The sequence below is a fragment of the Myotis lucifugus genome, unplaced genomic scaffold, assembly GCF_000147115.1.
Source record: "Myotis lucifugus unplaced genomic scaffold, Myoluc2.0 scaffold_244, whole genome shotgun sequence".
NCBI lineage: Eukaryota > Metazoa > Chordata > Mammalia > Chiroptera > Vespertilionidae > Myotis > Myotis lucifugus.
Window position 1 is genome coordinate 518,656 of NW_005871292.1, and position 24,129 is coordinate 542,784.

The 24,129-nt window shown below is 43.5% G+C and overlaps 1 protein-coding gene across 13 annotated transcripts in view; it reads left to right on the forward strand.

Moving 5' to 3' along the window:
* Positions 1 to 14,583, forward strand: part of ZNF382 (zinc finger protein 382) — a 45,298-nt gene extending 30,715 nt beyond the window's left edge. For all 13 annotated transcript variants that reach the window (XM_014464226.2, XM_014464223.2, XM_006098609.3 and 10 more), the window contains one exon: positions 12,660 to 14,583. In XM_014464226.2, the coding sequence (XP_014319712.1) occupies positions 12,660 to 14,080 (1,421 nt within the window). In that variant the 3' untranslated portion in view covers positions 14,081 to 14,583. The remainder of the gene's footprint in view (positions 1 to 12,659) is intronic.
* Positions 14,584 to 24,129: the final 9,546 nt, after the last annotated feature.

A 24,129-nucleotide genomic window follows, 5' to 3' on the forward strand; every position in this document is an offset into this window, starting at 1 on the left:
GGTGCACAAAAATTTGTGCACTGGCGGGGGGCGGCCGGTGTCCCTCAGCCTCACTTGTGCCCTCTCACAGTCTGGGACCCCTCGGGAGATAACAATGTGCTGGCTTAGGCCAGCTCCCGGGTGGCAGAGGGCAGGCCCAATCCCTAGGTGCAGCCCCTGGTCGGGCTCAGAGCAGGGCCGATTGGGGGGTTGGGGCGCCACCCCCTGTCATGCACAGAGCAGGGTAGATGGGGAGGTTGCCGCACCACCCCCTGTCATGCACAGAGCAGGGCCGATCAGGGGGTTGGGGCGCCACCCTCTATCACCCACAGAGCAGGGCCGATCAGGGGGTTGGGGCGCCGCCACTGTCACACTCAGGGAGCCGATGGGGAGGTTATGGCTCTACCCCGTCACACACAGAGCAGGGCCCGTGGGGGGGAGGGGTTGGGGTGCCACACCCTGTCACACACAGAGCTGCAGGGCGATCAGGGGGTTGGGGAGCTCCCCCCTATCAGGCACAGAGCAGGGCTGATCAGGGGGTTGGGGCGCCTTCCCCTGTCACGAACAGAGCAAGGCGGATAGGGATGTTGTGGCCCTGCCCCCTGTCACACACAGAGCCACAGGGTGATCAGGGGGTTTGGGCGCTGCCCCCTGACACGCTGATGCCGGTGCCGGGAGGCCTCGCGGCTCCGCTGATCCCGGTGCTGGGAAGCATGTTACCCTTTTACTATATAGGATAGAGGCCTGGTGCACGGGTGGGGCCTGCTGGTTTGCCCTGAAGGGTGTCCTGGATCAGGGTGGGGGTCCCCACTGGAGTGCCTGGCCAGCCTGGATGAGGGGATGATGGCTGTTTGCAGCTGGTCACACACCCTTCAGGGTGGGGGTCCCCACTGGGGTGCCTGGCCAGTCTGGGTGAGGGGCTGAGGGCTGTTTTCAGGCTGGTGGGTGACTGAAGCTCCCAACCGCTCCTTTTTTTCTTTTTTTTTTTAATTCTGGGCCAAGGCCTCTGCTGCTGAAAGCAGGTATTTGGTTTGTATCGGTTCTATAATCGAAACACTATATCATCTCCAGCTCTGAGATCCCGGCCGGCTGAAAGCTGGTTTCTGGGGTTTTGTTTAGCTTCTATATTTTTAACAATGTTTCAAACTGCCAGCTCAGAGGCCGGCAAGGCAGGCGGGGAACATTGGAGTCCTCCTTCACTGAAGCAAGCAAGCCTCATGTTCGCTTCCAGCTGCCTGGCTGCCGGTCGCCATCTTGGCTGCCAGTTAATTGGCATATCGCCCTGATTAGCCAATGGGAAGGGTAGTGGTCGTAAGCTAATTACCATGTTTCTCTTTTATTAGATAGGATTGTTTTTATTGAAAAAAAAATATACCAGTGCTTCTCATCTTTTTTTAAAAATATATTTTATTGATTTTTTACAGAGAGGAAGGGAGAGGGATAGAGAGTTAAAAACATGGATGAGAGAGAAACATCGATCAGCTGCCTCCTGTGCACCTCCTACTGGGAATGTGCCCACAACCAAGGTACATGCCCTTGACCGGAATCGAACCTGGGACCTTTTTAGTCTGTAGGCCGATGCTCTATCCACAGAGCCAAACCGGTTAGGGCGCTTCTCATCTTTTTAAAAAAATATATTTTTATTGATTTCAGAGAGGAAGGGAGAGGGGGAGATAGAAACATCAATGATGAGAAAGAATCATTGATCGGCTGCCTCCTGCACGCCCCACACTGGGAATCGAGCTTGCATCCTGGGCATGTGCCCTTGACTGAATTGAACCTAGGATCCTTTGGTCTGCAGGCCGACACTCTGTCTACTGAGCCAAACCGGCTAGGGCCTTCGCATCTTTTTAAAAAAAATCTTTATCATTTCCCTAACGAGTCTTTTCAGAGATTTATACTCTAATTGCCACCAGCCCCATGACATTTTAATACCATAATCTATTTATGTTTCATTGCCCTTTGGAGGTCTAAGAATTTTCCCCATTTTCCCAAGAACTAGTTTTGCTCCCTAGGGAGTAATATCACCCCCATTGAGAAGGCATGAAATACCAAAGCAAAACTGATAGACCTGAAAGAGGCAGTATAATTATAGCTTGAGATATAAATACCCCTCCCTCAATAATTGACAGAATAAAGAGAAAGAAAATCAATAAGGCTATGGAAGGCTTGAAAATGCAATCAATTATGCCTAGTTAATCTTTATAGAATATATTGCATGGAACATTCAGCAAGATAAACCCTATATGCTGGGCCACAAAACAGTGTCAACAAATTAAAAAGAACTGAAATCAAAGAGCATGGTCTCTGCCCACAATAGAATTAATTTAAAAATAAAAAGATACCTCTAAGTCCCCAAAATATTTGGAAATTAATCACCACACTTCCAAAATAACTCATGAATCAAGAAATGTAAAACTAAATTTTTATCTGAATGACAAAACAACATATCAAAATTTTATGGATGCAAATAAACAGCATTTAAAAAATTATTCCATCAAATCACAGATTTAAACTCTCAGCCTAAGTAGCTAGAAAAAGAAAGGTAAATTAATCCCAAAAGGTAGGAAAAGAAAAATAATAAAAGACTAAAGCAGAAATCATGAAATACACAACAGAATAATAGAGAAAATGTGTGAAGCCAAAAGCTGATTTATTGTTAATAAAATCAGTAAAGCACAGGAAAAACAAAGACATATCACCAATATAAAAAATTAAAGTGGTTACATCACTACAAATCCTACAGACATTAAAAGGATAATTAGGGAATAGACAAACAATTTTATGTCAACAAATAGAGTAGGAGTGGACACTTCCCAACTTACTTTTATTTTTCATTGTTTACACTATTATAGATTACCCCCATTTTCCCTCACTTTGACCACCTCTGCCCAGTACCCACCACCCACTCCCCCTTGCCTTCACCACACTATTGTCTGTGTACATGGGCTATGCATATATGTTCTTTGGCTTATCTCTTCATCTTCTTTCATCCAGTTTTCCCCACCCTACCTACCCTCTGACAGTTGTCAGTCTGTTCCATGAATCCATGCCTCTAGTTCTATTTGTTTGTCAGTTTATTATAGTCACTAGAGGCCCGGTGCACGAATTCGAGCATGGGTGGTCCCTCTGGGTGGCCTTCGGGGATGGGGCCTAAACCCGCAGTCCAAAGCTGCCTGCAGCTCCTATCTCCTGCTCCCGCTTATCCCTGCCCTGATTGGGAGAGGCTCACACCACAGCAGCACTCACCAGCTGTGAGCACTGTGTCTGGTGCCCTCCTGAGGGGAGTGGCTTGTGAAATTGGGCCGAAACCAGCTCTCTGACATCCCCCAAGGGATCCTAAATTGCGAGAGGGCACAGGCCAGGCCGAGGGACCCCACTGGTGCAAGATCAGGGCCAGGGAGGGACAGCGGGAGGGCTCCAGGGCGTGTCTGGCCCCATCTCATCCAGTCCCCATCAGGGCCAATCAAGGCCAGCCAGCCAGGGAGGGATGCAGGAGGTTGGCCAGCCGGGGAGGGACTGCGGGAGGGCTCCAGGGCGTTTCAGGCCATCTCTCTCAGTCCCGATCAGCCAGACCGCAGCAGCAAGCTAACCTACCAGTCGGTGCGTCTGTCCCCTGGTGGTCAATGCAAGTCATAGTGAGCGGTTGAGCAGCCTTAGCATATCATTAGCATATTATGCTTTGATTGGTTAAACAGTTGACCGGTCACTGGACGACCGGACACTTAGCATATTAGGCTTTTATTATATAGGATTAGGTTCTACATATAAGTGAGATCATATGGTATTTGTCTTTCTCTGATTGGCTTGTTTCACTCAGCATAATAATCTCCAGGTCCATTCATGCTGTTGCAAAAGGTACGGATTCCTTCTGTTTTATAGTTAACTCATTTTATAAGGCCAGCATTATCCACAACCAAAGGCACAAATAGAAAACTATACACCAACATCTCTCATGAAACTAGATACAAAATCCTTAACAAATTATTTTAAAACTAAATCTAGCAATATTTAAAAAGGATAACACCTTCCCCAGCCAGTGTGGCTCCGTAGTTGAGCGTTAACCTATGAGCCAGCAGGCCACGGTTTGATTCCCGGTCAGGGCACATGCAGGAGGAAGCCGATCAATGATTCTCATTGATGTTTCTCTCTCTCTCTGTCTCCCTCTCCTTTCCTCTCTGAAATCAAAAAATAAAAAGTATAATACCTCATGACCAAAAAGTATTTATCCCAGGAAAACAATTTGACTTGGTATTCAAAAAGCAAACTGTATAATTCACATGTAAAGGTGAAAAAAGCTCTAAAAGTAACTAAGTCCTAGCTGGTTTGGCTCAGTGGATAGAATGTCGGCATGCAGACTGAAGGGTTGCTGGAGGCTAAGACCAGCAGGTCTCAGGAAGGCTGATGGATTTCATGATATTCAGCAGGGCTGAAAATCTGCATATTATTACCTGCTGCTGGCTGATCAGCTGTAGGCAACTTCCCTAACCTGATAATCTTTTACTGTTTACCAAACCTTACCTTTGATATGTGTGTTTGCTTTGCTAAAGGGCAAAATGTGTGAATAAAAAGCCTTGGGTCCGGACACTCAGAGAGCCCACTTCACTAGAGGGTAAGGCCTCCGCCTGGCTTTCCCCCATACATTCCAAATTTATTTTTCTTGTCTAGTCTCTTCATTTATGTCGCAGCCCCTTCTCTAGATTCCTGAACCCTTGCTGCGAAAAGACTGCAGCAAAAGGTCCTAGGTTCGATTCCGGTCAAGGGCACGTACCTCAGTTGCAGGCTCCTGGCCCTGATCTAGGGCATGCTGGAGGCAACCAATCAATGTGTCTCACATTGGAGTTTCTCTCTGTCTCTCCCTCTCCCTTCCACTCTTCAAAAATTAATGGAAAAAATATCCTCGGGTGAGGATTTTTAAAAAAGGTAACTAGAAATAAATAAAGGAGAAAGCCATGTAATCATGTCAGTAGATGCAGGAAAATAGTTAAATTCCATTCCTATTTATTATAAAAACTTAGAGCAGATTAGCAACCTCATAAAGGATATTTTTGGAAAACTTATAGCTACCAATACACTCAGTGGTGAAAACCTGAATGCTTTTCCTCTATGATCAAAAACAAAGAAAGAATGCCCACTGAACTGGAAGAACCAAGATGGCCACATAGGTTAATGCCGGAGTTTGCTGCCTCGAACAACCACTTCAAAAATACAACTAAAAGATGGAACGGACATCACCCAGAACCACAGGAAGGCTGGCTGAGGAGAGATTCTACAACTAGAAGAAAAGAGAAATCCATACCGAGACTCAGAGGAGGCGCAGTGCGAAGGTGAAATACTAAAGTTCGGAGGTGCATGTGGAGCGGGCCGGCGGCGGAGGGCGAGGTTGTTGTTTTCAATCGGGAGGGAGTTTCAGACTCTGAGTTCCAGATCCGGGCGAGTCTCTAGGGACCCAGACTCAAACGGGAGAAGCGGGAAGGCAGCTTTCTCTCCGAGGTTTGCAGCGTTGCAGAGCCGCTGGGGACGGAACTGAGAGCAGCCATAACTGCTCGCTCCGCCCGCCCTGTAGATCCCCTGGGACCCGCCCCGCCCAAGCCCTGCACAGAGGCATTTGCTGGATAGCCTCAGGCAAAGGCTAGATTAACACCGCCCTAGAGATTCAGCACAGAAGCTCTCCCACTGCAGACACAGCTGACTCTCATAGCCAGTTAGCCTGGAGGTCAATTCACCCCTAGTATTGCCGACAACAATTAAGGCTTAACTAGAACAAGACTGCGCACAAAGACCACAAGGGTGTGCACCAAGAAAGCATAAAAAATGCGGAGACAAAAAAACATGACAGAAATGGAGGATATAGAGCTAAAAAACGCACTTTTGAGGGCTTTCAATAATTTGCTAGAAACTGCCGATAAACTTGATGAGAGCCTCAAGAAATCTAGTGAGACCCTCGATGTTGTGATAAAGAACCAACTAGAAATTAAGCATACACTGACTGAAATAAAGAATATTATACAGACACCCAACAGCAGACCAGAGGAGCGCAAGAATCAAGTCAAAGATTTGAAATGCGAAGAAGCAAAAAACACCCAACTGGAAAAGCAAAGTGAAAAAAGAATCCGAAAATATGAAGATAGTGTAAGGAGCCTCTGGGACAGTTTCAAACGCACCAACATCAGAATTATAGGGGTACCAGGAGATGAGAGACAGCAAGATATTGAAAACCTATTTGAAGAAATAATGACAGAAAACTTCCCCTACCTGGTGAAAGAAATGGACTTACAGGTCCAAGAAGCGCAGAGAACCCCAAACAAAAGGAATCCAAAGAGGACCACACCAAGACACATCATAATTAAAATGCCAAGAGCAAAAGACTAAGAGAGAATCTTAAAAGCAGCAAGAGAAAGAGACTTACCTACAAGGGAATACCCATACGACTGTCAGCTGATTTCTCAACAGAAACTTTGCAGGCCAGAAGGGAATGGCAAGAAATATTCAAAGGGATGAATACCAAGAACCTACAACCAAGATTACTTTATCTAGCAAAGCTATCATTCAGAATTGAAGGTCAGATAAAGAGCTTCACAGATAAGGAAAAGCTAAAGGAGTTCATCACCACTAAACCAGTATTATAGGAAATGCTGAAAGGTATTCTTTAAGAAGAGGAAGAAGAAGAAAAAGGTAAAGATACAAATTATGAACAACAAACATGCATCTATCAACAAGTGAATCTAAGAATCAAGTGAATAAATAATCTGATGTACAGAATGAACTGGTGATTATAATGAATCAGGGACATAGAAAGGGAATGGACTGACTATTCTTGGGGGGGAAAGGGGAGTGGGAGATGCGGGAAGAGACTGGACAAAAATCGTGCACCTATGGATGAGGACAGTGGGTGGGGAGTGAGGGCGGAGGGTGGGGCGGGAACTGGGAGGAGGGGAGTTATGGGGGGGGAAAAAGAGGAACAAATGTAATCTGAACAATAAAGATTTAATAAAAAAAAAAAAAAGAAAGAATGCCCACTATCACCACTTCTATTAAACACTGAATTGGACACAAATCACTTCATGTTTTTGTATCCATTCAGCTACCCTACACCTTTTGATTGGAGCATTTAATGCATTTACATTTAGGGTTCTTATTGAGAGGTACTTATTTATAGTCATCTTAATTCTGTATGGCTAGGTTTCTCTCTCTGTTTCTTCTTCTCAGCAATCCCTTACAGAAATCTCTTTAGCATTTCTTGTAATGCTGGCTTGGTGGTGATGAACTCCTTTAGCCTTTTTTTGTCTGGGAAGCTCTTTATTTGACCATCTATTTTGAATGATAGCCTTGCTGGATATAGTAATCTTGGTCTCAGATCCTTGCTTTTCATTACCATGAGTACTAATGCCTTCTGGCCTGTAGAGTTTCTGATGAGAAATCAGGTGTCAGCCTTATGGGAATGCCTTTGTAGGTAACGGGTTTTATTTCTTGCTGCCTTTAAGATTCTCTCTTTGTTTTTAATTTTTGGCATTTTAATTATGATGTGTCTGGGCGTGGGTCTGTTTGGGTTCTTCTTGTTTGGGGTTGTCTGTGCCTCCTGAACTTGTGTGACTTTTTCCTTTACCAGGTTAAGGAATTTTTCTGCCATTATTTCTTCAAACACCTTCTCTATTCCTTTCTCCCTTTCTGCCTCTTCTGGCACACCTACTATTCTAAAATTGTTGTTTCACATTGTCCCACAGTTCCATTAAACTGTCCTCCTGTTTTTTACTTTTTTCTTCTTTTTGTTCTCTGATTGAGTGATATTTTCAACTGTCTTCAAATTCACTGATTTGCTCCTCAGCTTCCCCTAATCTGCTATGTATTCTTTCCAATGTGTTCTTTATTTGTTATGTCATTCTTTTATCTCAGTCTGTTCTTTTTTCATAGTTACTATATCTTTTTTCATGCTGTTGAGCATTTTTACAATTAATACTGTGAACTCTGTTTCAGATAAATTTCTTATCTCTGCTTCATTTATCTCTTCTTCTGGAGAATTCACTAGGTCTTTCATTTGGGGGTTGTTCCTTTGTTTCTTCATTTTGGTTGTCTGGGTTTGTGACTATGTTTTAGGTAGATCCTCTATACCTCTCAATCTCTAGTGCAGGACAATGTTAAAGGCTGTTAAATATATACTAGAGGCCCGGTGCACAAAAATTTGTGCACTCGGGGGGGAAGAGGGGGTCCCTCAGCCCGGCCTGTGCCCTCTCGCAGTCTGGGACCCCTCGGGAGATAACGACCTGCTGGCTTAGGCCTGCTCCTGAGTGGCAGAGGGCAGGCCCAATCCCTAGGTGCAGCCCCTGGTCGGGCTCAGAGCAGGGCTGATTGGGGAGTTGGGGAGCCGCCCCCTGTCATGCACAGAGCAGGGCGGATTGGGAGGTTGCGATGCCACCCTCAGTCACGCTCAGGGTAGGGCTGATTGGGGGGTTGGGGCACCGCCCCCTGTCACACTCAAGGCAGGTTCAATGGGGAGGTTGCGGCGCCACCCCCTGTGATGCACAGAGCAGGGCCAATCAGGGGGTTGGGGCGCTGCCCCCTGTCACTCACAGAGCAGGGCCCATCAAGGGGTTGGGGCTCTGCCCCCTGTCACTCACAGAGCAGGGCCAATCAGGGGGTTGGGGCACTGCCCCCCACATCACGCACAGAGCAGGGCCCATCAGGGGGTTGGGGAGCTCCCCCTCTCATGCACAGAGCAAGGCCCATCAGGAGGTTGGGGAGCTCCCCCCTGTCACGCACAGAGTAGGGCCGATAGGGGAGTTAGGGCACCGCCCCCTGTCACACACAGAGCAGGGTGGATCAGGGGGTTGGGGCGCTGCCCTCTATCACCCACAGAGCAGGGCGGATCAGGGGGTTGGGCGCCGCCACTGTCACACTCAGGGCAGGGCCGATGGGGAGGTTATGGCTCTACCCCGTCACACACAGAGCAGGGCCCGTGGGGGGGGGGTTAGGGTGCTGCACCCCATCACACACAGAGCAGGGCCGATCAGGGGGTTGGGGCACCGCACCCTGTCACACACAGAGCAGGGCCGATCAGGGGGTTGGGGTGCCGCACCCTGTCACACACAGAGCCGCAGGGTGATCAGGGGTTTGGGGAGCTCCCCCCTATCAGGCACAGAGCAGGGCTGATCAGGGGGTTGGGGCGCCTTCCCCTGTCACGAACATAGCAGGGTGGATAGGGAGGTTGTGGCCCCACCCCCTGTCACACACAGAGCCGCAGGGCGATCAGGGGGTTTGGGCACTGCCCCCTGTCACACTGATCCCGGTGCCGGGAGGCATATTACCCTTTTACTATATAGAATAGAGGCCTGGTGCACGGGTGGGGGCCGGCTGGTTTGCCCTGAAGGGTGTCCCGGATCAGGGTGGGGGTCCCCACTGGGGTGCCTGGCCAGCCTGTATGAGGGGATGATGGCTTTTGCATCTGGTCACACCCCCTTAAGGGTGGGGGTCCCCACTGGGGTGCCTGGCCAGTCTGGGTGAGGGGCTGAGGGCCGTTTTCAGGCTGGTGGGTGACTGAAGCTCCCAACCGCTCCTTTTTTTCTTTTTTTTTTTTTTATTCTGGGCCAGCTTTAGCTCTGAGGCTTGGCTCCAGCTATGAGACCTCTGCTGCTGAAAGCAGGTTTCTGGCCTTTGTTTACCTTCTGTGTTTGAAACAATGTTGCGGTCCTGCTGGCTGAAGCCTGGCTGACTGAAAAGAGGTTTCTGGGGTTTTGTTTAGCTTCTATATTTGTTACAATGTTTCTTAGAGAGCAGCTGAGAGGCCGGCAAGCAGGCGGGGAACCTGGCTTCCTCCATCACTGAAGCAAGCAAGCCTCCCTGTTCGAGTCAGCTGCCTGGCTGCCGGCCGCCATCTTGGCTGGCAGTTAATTTTCATAAGGATATGCTGATTAGCCAATGGGAAGGGTAGCGGCCGTATGGCTAATTACCATGTTCTCTTTTATTAGATAGGATTATTAATTTCAGAGAGGAAGGAAGAGGGAGAGAGAGATAGAAACATCAATGATGAGAGAGAATCATTGATCGGCTGCTTCCTGCACGCCCCACACTGGGGATCGAGCCCGCAACCCGGGCACATGCTTGTGACCGGAATTGAACCTGGGACCCTTCAGTCTGCAGGCCAACGCTCTATCCACCGAGCCAAACAGGCTAGGGCAAGGCTATTTCTTACAAATTGAATCAGGCAAAGACTCAAAGCCTCCAGAGACTACCTCTGTCTACAGACTAACAGGATTCTGACTTGAATTTCCCCAGGCAATTGTCCTCAGGTGTGGTGAGAGTTTTTTTCAACAGGGTGGGGCAGTTGCTTCTGCCTGGAGGCTAGTTGTTATTTTTAATCTCTTAAGTGGCCTCAGGGCAAGGTGTTTTCCAATAGGGTGTGTCCACTGTCTTCCCCCCAGGCAAGGCAAATGTCTATGTGGGAAATATGTCCCACTGTGTGAGGGAATGACTCAGCCCAGGAAACTTGGGGTGTCTGCCTTTTGAGTTTTATCCCCCCAAGTCCCCAGCCCTGGGTTCTGCTCTCACAGCCCCAGTCCACTTCACACTCCCTCTGCCAGAGCACAAAGTGGGTGGCTTCACAGGGAATTTTTGTGTGTTGGCCCTTCAAGAGGGTGCTTGAACTTTCAGCTGCCACTCCCTGGCAGACAGCACCCCACTGCTTTTCACAACTAGATGCTATGTGGGTACCCTCCTCAGATTTGGTGCTCTCTGCTGGGGAGCTAAGATTGGGGATTAGATCCCAGAGTTCTCAGTGGCACCCCACCACAGCTGATATGTCTCTCCAGGACTTCAGTTGCCATCTGTGGGTGCCTGGCCAGCCCTTTGGCGCCTCCGCCCCTCCTACCAGTCTCTGTGCTGTCTCCACCTTCAGTCCTTGGGTATCAAGTTTCTATCCTGTGAGTTTTCTATTGATTTTTCAGGAAGCCTTTCCATATTTCAGTTGTATTTCCAGCTTATTCCTGGGAGCATGTCTGTGCAGCATCCTTGTACTCTCCTGCCATTTTTAATCCTCAAAACATACTAGTAGTCTTTTTAAAATATAAATTCTTTATTATTGAAAGTGTTTCATATGTCTCCTTGTTCCCTCATTGAGACTGTTGGAATATTTCTTGAAATAGGTAGTCCAGACTATAATTATATTCTAATTTCAGACAAATTAGACATTGAAGGATAGAAAGAATATGTGAAGGCTTGGATAAATTGAGTAGTAGCATGTTCTTGAAGGTGATTAAGATTCTCAGGATGACAATGTAACTCCTGTTACCAATACAGATTAGTTTTACATGTTCTAGGACTACACATAGTGGAATTGTGCAATATTTACTCTTTTGCATAAAGCTTTCACTCTGAAAAATGTTTTAGCTTCATCCCTTTGTCATCAGTAGGTTTTCTCCCCCTTTTTTATTGCTGAGTAGTATTACCTTGTATAATTACATGACACAATATTGCCTGTTTACCTTTTCATAGATAATTGGGCTGTTTCCAGTTTAGGGCTATTGTAAATAAGGTACAAATTATGGGTAAGATAAACCCATCTTTAAAATTGCTCCACCAGATGTGGGTTGTAGTAAGATAACAGTAGTAAAATTTGCCAAGAATTTATAAGAAAAACTAGAGGCCTGATGCACAAAATTCATGCAAGAGTAGGCCCTCGCAGCCCCTGCTTCCTCGTGGCCCTGCGGCCCTGCCCCCCAATCACTGGTCGTTCCGGAAGGTCATTGTGGAAGGTCATTCTGCCGTCGGTCAAATTAGCATATTAGCTCTTTATTATATAGGATAATAGGTAAGGTCAATGAGTGCTATACACATATACTGAAGAATCTAGTCCTTCACAGTCCCAATAGGGAATAGCAGAGTTTAAGGCATGTTACTGCATTGGGAGGAAAACTTGAACCCATCTTTCTCTAACACTGAAAAAGTACTTCAGCAAATTGAAAGGAGGGACAATTAGAATTGATGATCAGTAGAATTTAGTTATTGACCATCCCCCTGGAAGAATAAATAGATATAGCAGCAATCAGTGCTTATGTTCATTTGAAAGTATGCTTTGTCCTCTGGTTTATTTTATAATTCCTAATGAAATGTTTTTCTAATTCTTCCCTTTCAAGAGAAAATAAATCAGTTATATGGAGAGCTAGGGCCTAGATATAGATTAGTGTTTCTTTCAAAATAATGAAATGAGTGCTTGATAAAGTTCATTTGCTATAGATAGCAAATGACACCTTTATAACGCCTTTTTAGGCATGAGGAAATAAGTATATACATTTTCATCTCCACCTGAACAGTTTTGCTTGTTTACAGGTTAGTACTCTTGATAGGCTCACTCCATCATCTCTAAACCTGCCCATTCCAAGAATAATGCCACTTTCACCATCTTTTGCTTACTTGCCCTTGTATTAATTAGACCTGCTTGATGTAACTTATATTTACAATATGTCAAAGATATGAGTGTTCTTTGCTTATGCCAATTATTCTTCATTTTAACAGTATAGCAGGATTTGTGTTTAAGTTCCATGCATTTTGTCTACCAAGAGGTAGTTTATTTTGCCCTTTCTGTAGATCACAATAGTGAGACAGACAGTTGCACAATAGATTGTTTGTATATATGTCTAATTCATAACATTTATATCAAGACTTACACTGTTTATTGTATTCTTTTCTAGAAGAAGATGGGAAAGCTGAAGATGTTTTAATGAAGTTTAAACAATACCAAGATAGGCATTTTAGATCAGTTGTATTCATCAACCATGAAAGACTAATTAAGGAAAAAAATAATATTTGGGGGAAGACACTTACTGTAGGCAAGAACTGTATTATTTCAAAAACAACACTACATGAATATAAACCTGATGGAAAGGTTTTGAAAAATATTTCAGAATTAGTCATTAGAAATATAAGCCCTGTAAGAGAGAAGTTTGGTGAGGGTAATGGATGGGAGAAATCACTTCTCAATACAAAGCATGAGAAAATTCATACTGCAGAAAATCTCTATAAACAAACAGAAAGCAGTCTGAGTAATAAACAAGAGCTTATTAAACATCAGAAGGTTCAAACTCCAGAGCAATCATTTGAACATAATGAATGTGAAAATTCCTTCCTTATGAAAGAAATGTTATTTACACATACTAGAACTCATAGAGGAGAAAGACTCTTTGAATACAATAAAGATGGAACGCCTTTCATTGAAAAGTCAAATTCCAGTGTCCATCCACAAAATCTTATGGAGAAGAAGTCCCATGCATATAGCAAATATGGGAATTTCCTCTGCAGGAAGTCCATTTTTATTATACATCAGAGATCTGAAACAGAAGAGAAACCCTTTCATTGTTCTTATTGTGGGAATAGCTTTAGAAGGAAGTCATATCTCATTGAGCATCAGCGAATTCACACAGGTGAGAAACCTTATGTTTGTAGTCAATGTGGAAAAGCCTTCCGTCAAAAGACAGCCCTCACTCTTCATGAGAAAACACATGTAGAGGGGAAACCCTACATTTGTATGGATTGTGGGAAATCCTTCCGCCAGAAGGCAACCCTCACCAGGCATCACAAAATACATACAGGGGAGAAAGCCTATGATTGTACTCAGTGTGGAAGTGCTTTTAGAAAGAAGTCATACCTCATTGATCATCAGAGAACTCACACAGGAGAGAAACCATATCAATGTAATGAATGTGGAAAGGCATTTATCCAGAAGACAACCCTCACTGTACACCAAAGAACTCACACAGGAGAGAAACCCTATATTTGTAATGAATGTGGAAAGTCCTTCTGCCAAAAGACAACCCTCACTCTCCATCAAAGAATTCATACAGGGGAGAAACCCTATAGTTGTAATGAATGTGGGAAGTCCTTTCGCCAGAAGGCAATCCTCACTGTTCATCAGAGAATACATACAGGAGAGAAATCCAATCAATGTCCTCAGTGTGGGAAAGCCTTTAGTAGGAAGTCAAACCTCATTCGCCATCAGAAAACTCACATAGGAGAGAAACTGTATGAATGTAAAGAATGTGGTAAGTTCTTCAATTGTAAGTCAAATCTCATTGTCCATCAGAAAACTCACAAGGTAGAAACCATTGGAATATAGTAAAGGATGTGACTCTTTTTTTAGTAAAAAACTTTTAAAGTCATAGTAAACCCAGTATATGATGTTGCTTGCAAGTGTAATAATAGTCAACAGTTTAAGGTACATATTTACTTACTGTTTGCTAGCCTATAAAACATACACACAAAATAATTACTAGACAAATTAAATGACAAAAGTCATTGAAAATACAATCCCCAGTTTTCTATTGTTACATTCATCAGATATAAAATTTCTCTGTCAAGTTGCTACACATATTTAAAATTACTTATTTTTAATTTCAATACCTACCTTGTTGTGAACCAGTAATATACAGTTGGTATGTGAACCACACTGTGAACAAAAGACTTAAAAAGAAAGGAGGTGTGAATTGTATTTCTCATTGCAAATATGGAATAAAAACTGTTACCTCCTCAGAGTTAACCAAAGTTCTAACTTCTAACATTATAGTTTTTACTTATTGTTAACTTTTATATAAATTGGATTATATATCATGTATTTTTTCATATTTGGCTTTCATTCATTATTACGTCTCTAAAACTCATCATTAGCACCCTAACTGGTTTGGCTCAGTGGATGGAGCGTCAGCCTGAGGACCGAAGGGTCCCAGGTTCGATTCCAGTCAAGGGCATGTACCTTGGTTGTGGGCACATCCCTAGTGGGGGGTGTGCAGGAGGCAGCTGATTGATGTTTCTCTCTCATCAATGTTTCTGACTCTCTATCCCTCTCCCTTCCTCTCTGTAAAAAAAACAATAAAATATATTTTAAAAAACAAAAAAAAACCTCATCATTAATGCATGTGGCAGAAATTCATGTATTTTTATTCTGTATAGAATTTCATTATTCATTATATAAGTATATCGCAACACATCCAATCTATTGGTGGACTTTTTCTTTGTTTACAGCTTAGGGTCATAATAAGTAATGCTTTTGTGAATATATTAGTCTTTAGATGTACATGTATTTATTTCCCTCGTGTATATATTTAGGAGTGGAATTTCTGTGTCCTGAGGCATATCTACATTTGGTGGCTTTGGTAGATACTACCAAACAACTCAGCACTTTCACAATATGAGATAATTTGTTCTGAAGAGAAAAAACTGAATATTATCAGTATGGTAATGGTTCAAATCAGAGAATTCATAGTAGAGGGACACTATGAATGTTATGAAAACTGGGAATCTGAATATAATGCATGTACAAAGACTTTAACCATAGTCTAAATCTTAATATAACAGCAGACCAATGTAATAAATGTGAGATTACCTTTAGCCACAATAATGCCTTATATGAAATCAGCAAGTTATACTAGAGAAAGGGAGGCACCTAGCATCTTCTTTGCTCAACATTAGAGAATTCTAACTGGATAAAAACCCTATGAATAAAATGAAGGGTGTGGGGCATAATCTTTACCTATGGCCTATATCTTACTGGTCATATAAAAATGATGAATATGAAAGTTAGCCATAGCTCAAATCTTACACAACACCAGAAAGTTACATTAGATGAGAACTTTTCAAATGAAATTATTGTAAGAATGACTTTAGCCATATCTTACTCCTTATACAACAATTCATACTAAAGAGGAAATTTAAAAGGAGACCAGATGAGGCTTTTAACTCTTAACTCTGAGAAATGGAGTTTCCATCAAAGAAGTCCACCCATACTGAGAGCATAATGCTAGAGTCTTCGTGTAGTCACCCTGGTCATTAGCCCCAGCTAAGTTCCAAGTGATCACCCAACTCTTCAGATGACTGGAGCCCACTGGCACCCACCCGGAACCACATGACAGACCCCAATCAATAACTGCTCAGCCAAGGCTTTCTCAAATTCCTGACCTACAAAATGGTGACATCTTTTGAATTAAATTTGATATGTTTACTATTTACATATCTGGGGCACGCTACGGGACCCAGAGTCAAGTACCCACACACCTGCCGCACCTCAAAATCACATGAGACCCAGACCCAGCCCTAACCAGTTTGGCTCAGTGGATAGAGCGTCAGCCTGCGGACTCAAGGGTCCCAGGTTTGATTCTGGTCAAGGGCATGTACCTTGGTTGCGGCCACATCCCCAGTGGGGGCTGTGCAGGAGGCAGCTGATTGATGTTTCTCTCTCATCGATGTTTCTAACTCTCTATCCCTCTCCCTTCATCTCTGTAAAAAAATCAGTAAAATATATTTTTTTAAAAGCAACTTATCTAATAAAGAGGGAATGTGCAAATTGACCATCACACTGTAATGGTCAATATGGCTGCACCCACAGCGGAGGCAGGGATTCCTTAACACAAGATGGCTGCACCCACAGCGGAGGCTGAGTTCCCGTAATGAGCCTTAATGAGCAATCAGCAGGGACCTGAGGCTGTGCCCCCCGCCTGATGGGGCTTGACAGGAGACCTCAGGCCATGCCCCCTACCCCGGTGCCAGGCCGGGGGACCTGAAGCTGTGCCCCCTGCCATACATGGCTTGATGGCAGACCTCAGGCTGTGCCCCCACCCATGGGGCTTGACGGAGGACCTCAAGGCACGCCCCCTGACCCAGCCCAGGCTGGGGGACCTGAGGCCATGCCCCCCACCTGGCAGGGCATGACAGGGACCTCAAGGTGTGCCCCCCAGCCCAGGCTGGGGGACCTCAGGCTGCACCCCCTGCCCTGCAGGGCTTGACGGGGGCCCTGAGGCTGTGCCCCCCAACCCGGCGGGGCTTGTGGGGGACCTGAAGCTGTGCCCCCTGCCTGTCACCGGGCCAGGGGACCTGAGGCTGCACCCCCTGCCTGGTGGGGCTTGACAAGGGTGGGGCCAGCCAGGTCTGGATCTCACTCACTGGGGGTGGGGCTGGCTGTGTCTGGGTCTTGCGTGATTTTGAATTGCCGCGGGTGTGCAGGAACTTGACTCTGGGTCCCGTAGCTTGCCCCTGACTCTGACAGGTGGAAGATTTTCATATACATTTTATTAATTTTCTTTCACCTCTTACACTTCTATTATAGAGAAAGGGCAAATAGCAATATTAAAATATTTCCTCTAATTAATCCCCTTTTAACGTGCATGAATTTTGTGCACCGGGCCACTAGTTATAAATAAATCAAAATGGAACTCTAAAATTGTTTGATCAACTTACAAGTAGGTAAGGAAAAAGAAAGAAGGAAAAGAAACAGAGGGAAGCAGCAAAGAACAAATAAAATGACCCTAACACAGTGGTCGGCAAACTCATTAGTCAACAGAACCAAATATCAACAGTACAACGATTGAAATTTCTTGTGAGAGCCAAATTTTTTAAATTTAAACTATATAGGCAGGTACATTGTTATTAACTTAATTAGGGTACTCCTAAGGCTTAGGAAGAGCCACACTCAAGGGGCCAAAGAGCCGCATGTGGCTCACGAGCCGCAGTTTGCCGACCACGGCCCTAACATATCAATAATTATTTTAAATGTAAATGGTCTAAACCACCAGGTGAGAGGCAGAGATTGGCACAATAAATAAATAACATGACCCAATTACATGGTGACTATAAAAATGTCATGTCAAACATAATGATATAGGTATGTTGAAAGCAAAAATATATAAATAGTAAATGTAAATAGTAAAATATATAAATAGTAAATGTAATAAAAGAAAATAGAAATAGCTATAATAATATCAAATCAGACTTCAGAGTAAAGAAAATTAGTACCACCAACAGAACTTCAAAATACAAGAAGCAAAACCTGATTATAAGCTTAAAGGAGAAATATACAAATCAAAATTATATCTGGGGACTCAAATACCTTACTCCCAGCAATTGATGGAACTACCTGACTGATAATCAGCAGGGATATTGAAGAACTGAATGGAACCATCGACCAATAGGATGTTACCAGCATTTATGGAGCATGCCACCCAACAACAGTGAATACACAGTGTTTTCAGGTACACATTGAACATTTCTCAAATAGACCATATTCTAGGTCATGAAGCAAATTTTAAATTTAAAACAAACTCATATAAAGTATGTTCTTGTGATATATATAGTAAAGAACTTAACCTTAACCAAAGAGAGCTCTGGTTTTTGTATTCATCTCCAGGGAGGTGATCTCTACAGAGTCTTTGTTACCTGGAGACCACAGCCACCAGAGAGTCTAACAGTGGAATTTATGATGCTTTGAGCCATGTGGCATCAATTCTCCTCTAAAGAGACTAGAGACTAAGGTATCAGTTCTACCTCCTGGGAGGTTGGACACAAAAAGTCAGCCGGCAACCAGGAGCCACAATAAAAGTTCTTGACATCAGGGCTCAGGTGAGCTTCCATATTTGGCAATACTCCATGCATATTGTTATGCATGTTGATAGGAAAAGTTAACAATGTTTATGATTCTGGGGTTAAAGGAATACTGGAGGTTCTGTGTTTAGAACCTTCCTGGGCTCTGCCCTATGTACTTCTTCCCTTGGCTGATTTTAATGTGTATCTTTTTGCTGTATTAAATTGTGAATATGATAGCTTTCAGTGAGGTCTATGAGTCTTTCTAGTGCAGTGATGGTGAACCTTTTGAGCTCAGCGTGTCAGCATTTTGAAAAACCCTAACTTAACTCTGGTGCCGTGTCACATATAGAAAATTTTTGATATTTGCAACCATAGTAAAACAAAGACATATTTTTGATATTTATTTTATATATTAAATGCCATTTAACAAAGAAAAATCAACCAAAAAAATGAGTTCGCGTGTCACCTCTGACACGCGTGTCATAGGTTCGCCATCACTGTTCTAGTGAATTATTAAACCTAAGGGTGGTCTTGGAAACTCCTGAAATTGCAGTTGGTGTCAGAAATAAGGGAAGACTTTTGTGGACTGTGCCCTCACATGAGACAATAATGGAATCAAACTATGAATCAATAAAAGAAAAGCAACAGGAAAATCTCCAAACACTTCCAGATAATATATTTCTAAATAATCCATGAGTGAAAGAGAAAGCCTAAAATTTTTTTAAGATTACAAGGATATATACATACATTATATATATATAATGTATGTATATATCCTTCATATACATGGATATACAATCCAGCTGCCCTTTAAACAATATGGGGGTTAGGGGCGCCAACCCCTGCACAGTTGAAAATCTGTATAACATTTGACTCCCTCCAAAATTAACTATAGTCATCCCTTGGTTTCCACAGGGAAATGGTTCCAGGACCCCCATTGATAACAAAATCCATAGATGCTCAAGTCCCTTATATAAAATGGCATAGAACAATGCATACAGTAGACTCTCTGCATATATGGTTAAATCTGCAGGTGCAATGTTGATAGGAAATGAATATGAATTATATTTATTGGAAAAAAATCTGAATAAGTGTACCTGTGCAGTTCAAACCCCCTGTTGTTCAAGGATCAACTTTTTAATGAATTATCCTATATAATAAAAGGCTAATATGCAAATTGTCCCCTCAACCAGGAGTTCGACCAGGGGGCAGGGCTGGCCTGCTAACCACCCGCAGTCCCTCCCCCCAAGCCAGCCCCACCCCCAACCGGCTTCCCCCACTCCAATCGGGGGCAGGCCAGCTGGCCAATTTCCCACACCCCCTCCCCCTGGCCGGCCCGGCCCAATTGGCCCTGATTAGGGTGGGCCAGCCGGACCCCACGTGTGCAGGAATTTATGCACCAGGCCTCTAGTATATAGATAATCCATTACAAGGATAATAAGAACACCACATATAACTTTACACAAGTAACTGACAACACAGAAGAAATGAACCAATTCCTTGAAAATCACAATCTGCCAAAATGAAGTAGGTCATCTGAATAGTCCTATAACAACTATAGAAACTGAATTTGTAATTTAATAGATCAAAAAATAACGAATCCCCATGTAAAGATGGCCTCACTGAAGAATTTTACCAGTTACAGAATGATTTGCACAATTTCTAAAAAAAAAAAAAAAAAAAAAAAAAAAAAAAAAAAAGGAATAAAAGGGAACACTTCCAAACTTACTTTATGAGGCCATTATTACTCTGATACCAAAACCTGGCAAAAGCAGCACAAAAAAGAAAATTACAGATCAATATCTCCCATGAACTTAGATGAAAAAATCCAGTATTAAATTTTACTAATCAAATACAATAATGAATAAAAAGAATAGCATGTCATGACTAAGTGGGATTTATTCCAGGTATAAAAGTTTGGTTCGGTAGTCAAAAATCTAGCAATATGCCTATCATGGTAGTCCCTCATATCAATAACCGAAGAAGAAAAAATCACACAATCATATTAATATAACCAAAAAACTCTTAGGGAATTAGGAACAGAGGGGAACTTCCTCAACCTCATAAAGAGCTTTGACAAAAAAAAAAAAAAAAAAAACACAAAAAACCCCACAGCTAAAATCCTATTTCATGGTAAAGACTGAACTCCTGAAAAAATTGGGAAAATAGCAAAGATGTCTGCTCTTATTGATGTTTTAGCCATTCCAATCTATACTCTATACTCAATCTATAAAAGGGTAATGTGCAAATTGGTCGGGACACCCTCACGCAACGACCAAACAGCAGGCTGCATGGGGTGACCAGGTCAGTGGGGTGGACAGTGAGGGGTGACCAGGTCGGCATGGGAGGGGGGCAGTAGGGAGTGACCAGGCTGGCAGGGGGGGCAGTTAGGGGCAACCAGGCAGGTGAGGAGGGGAGTTGGGGGCAACCAGGCTGATGGGTGGGGACAGTTAGGGGTGGCCAGGCCTGCAGGGGGGGGCAGTTACAGGTGATCAGGCCAGCAGGCAGAGGCAGTTAGGAGTGATCAGGCTGGTGGGGGAGTAGTAGGGACAATCAGGCAGGCAGGCAGAGGCCGTTAGGGGTGACCAGGCAGGCAGGCAGGTGAGCGATTAGGAGCCAGCAGTCCAGGATTGTGAGAGGGATGTCCCAGATTGGAGAGAGTGCAGGCTGGGCTGAGGGGACACCTCCCCCCAGTGCACAAATTTCATGCACCAGGCCTCTAGTCCTATATAATAAAAGCCTAATATGCTAAGTGTCCAGTCGTTTGGTTGGCCATTGAACCAATTGAAGCGTAATATGCTAATAATATGCTAAGGCCACTCAACCACTCACTATGACATGCACTGACCACCCCGGGGCAGTCAACCAATCGACCATTCACTATGATGTGCACTGACCACCAGGGGAGCAGGCCTAAGCTGTCAGTCAGACATCCCCCATGGGCTCCCGCAAGAGGGTGCAGGCCAGGCTGAGGGACTCTCCCCCCCCCCCAAGTGCACGAATTTCATGCACCAGGCTTTAGTAAGGCAATAAAAAGATATAAAGGGCACAGGTTGGAAAAAAGAAATAAAAATATCTATTTGAAGATGGTATAATTGTCTATAAGAATGAATCTATAAGGAAAAACCTAAATAAGTGAGTTGAGTAAGGTCACAGAATACAAGATTAATGTACAAAGTCAACTGAATTCTATATACTGACAACAAGCAAGTGGAAACCAAAATAAAAATGCTATATCATTTATAAATAATCAAAAGAAAAAAATACTTAGTTTAAAAAACTAACAAAACATTTTCAGAATCTGTATGATTAATTATAAAATGCTAATAAAGCAAATTAAAGAAAAATATATGGACGAATATGCTGTGTTCATGGATTGGAAGACTCAACAGTTAAAGATGTACATTCTATAACTTCAACTATAGGTTTAATAATTCCTATTAAAATCTCAGCAAGCTTTTCGTAGACACAGACAAGCTTATTCTGAAATTTATATTTTAAAAAAGGCCCCAAGGATAGCAAAAAAATTGAAAATTAATAAAGTGGAAAGCATTATTCCAATATTAAGGCTTACTATATAGCTGCAGTAAGTATGGTACTGGCAGGGATAGTGATAAAGATCAATGGGCAGAATAGAAAACTCAGAAGTAGAGCCAGACAAATGTGCCCAACTAATTTTGGACAAGGGTGAAAAAGCCATTCAATGGAGGAGGGATAACTGCTGAAATAAATGGTGATAGAGCAACTAGGCATGCATAGGCAAAAAAAAAAAAGTTTCAAATCTTCTACAAAAATGGACTTCAATCACAGGCTTAAATGAAAATGTAAAACTAAAAAAGAAACATAAGAGAAAATCTTTAGGACTTAGGACTAGGTGGAGGGTTCTTAGACTTGACACCACAAACAACAAAACAAACAGAAAACAAAACTCCTCACAATTCATAAGATTAAAAAAAATAGATAAATTAAACTTTGTCAAGATTTAAAATATTTGCTTTGCAAATGGCCTTGTTATATGGACGAAAAGACAAATTACAGACTTGGAGAAAATATTTAAGTCACATATATAGAATATGTAAAAATCTTTGAAAATTCAACAGTAAAAAAACAATTGAATTAGAAAATGGACAAAAGATATGAATAGACATTTAGCTGAAGGGGATACATAGATGGCAAATAAACATATAAAAAGATGTTCAACATAACTTTCCACTAAGGCAATTCAAATTAAAAGCACAATGAGATCTCACTACCCACCTATCAGAATGGTTAAAATGACAAAGAGATATAATACCAAGTGCTGGCTAGGATTCAATGAAACTGGATCACTCATACATTGCTGGTGGGAATCCTATAAAATAAAAGCCTAATATGCAAATTGTCCCCTTGGTCGGTAGTTCAACCGGGAGACCAGGAGTTCAACAGCTCGCTATGACGTGCGCTGACCACCAGGGGGCAGTGCGGAACATGGCGGGCATCGAGGATGCACTGTGACCTCTCACCGGCTACCTGGGGGCGGGGGTGACAGGGATGGAGGTACGGTGAGAATGTGGGGTGTCCGCCGAGCTTGCTCTCACTCTCCTTGCTACCCTCCCCCAGGATGCCAGGGCTTGCGCACCAGGCCATGTTCAGGTGCCAGGCACCCCATGAGGAGCCTGCCCTGCACCCACATGCCCTCTTCAGGGTGAGCCGGGACGCAGCTGCCAGGACTGCACGGGCTGGTTAGGCTCCCTGTGGGTTCGCACAGGAGCAGGTCTGCGAGGCCGGCCGGGAGAGAGCACACTGCCCGCCCGGCTTCCGTGTGGCACCGCTGGGTGGCCCAGAGGCCCATGCTGTGCCCTGGCCCGCAGCATCTGGCCACGCTCACTGCATTTCCATGTGGGGGCTCGGGCGCCGTGACTCAGGTGGAGGGGGGCACACAGGAGCCCGGGAGCCCAGGTGCTGCCCAGGGCCCAGAAGTCAGCTGGGGCCTGCCCTTCCATGCCAGACACCCATGCTTCGATTTCTGGTCAGGCCTAGGGACCGCACCTGTGCATGAATTTTGTGCACTGGGCCTCTAGTGTAAAATAATACGACCATTGTGAAAAATGATTTGGCAGTTACTTTCAAACTAAAAATAGCTTATCATACCACTTAAGCAATTACATACTTAATCTTTACCCCAAACTTATTTTCACATACAAACCTTTACATAAATTTAAGAAATAAATATATATATATTGCTGTTCATATAAACATATCTTTTTACATGTAAATATGTGAAGTAGAAGAAAAAAGCCAATCTCAAAATGACAAAACTACAGAATTTTATTTATGTAATCATAAAATAACATAACTATACAGATGTAGAACAGATTAGTAGTTGCCAAAGGTTAGGAATAAGGGAAAAAGGGATGGGTGTAACTACACAAAGGCAACATGAGGGGAATCTTATGGTAATGCTATGGTCTAGTATTTTGACTATTGCAATGGTGATACAAGTATATGCCGGTATATGATACACACACACACACACACACAAATATGAGTGAAATCTGAATAAGTTCTACGGATTGCACCAACATCATATTTTTGGTATGATATTTATACTACAGTTGAATAAGGTAGTTGAGGGATGGTGGAGAAAGGGTATATGGGACTTCTCTATATGTTTATTTCTAATCTCTTGTGAATCAATAATTATTTTAAATTAAAAAAGCTTTTTTCATTCCAGAGATAGTCTTACATGAATATTTCTATGGGAAAATTCATGATTTTGCTACTGAGTGCACACATTCTCTCTGAAGACACAAAGAAATGGAATATAGTTTGTGTTTA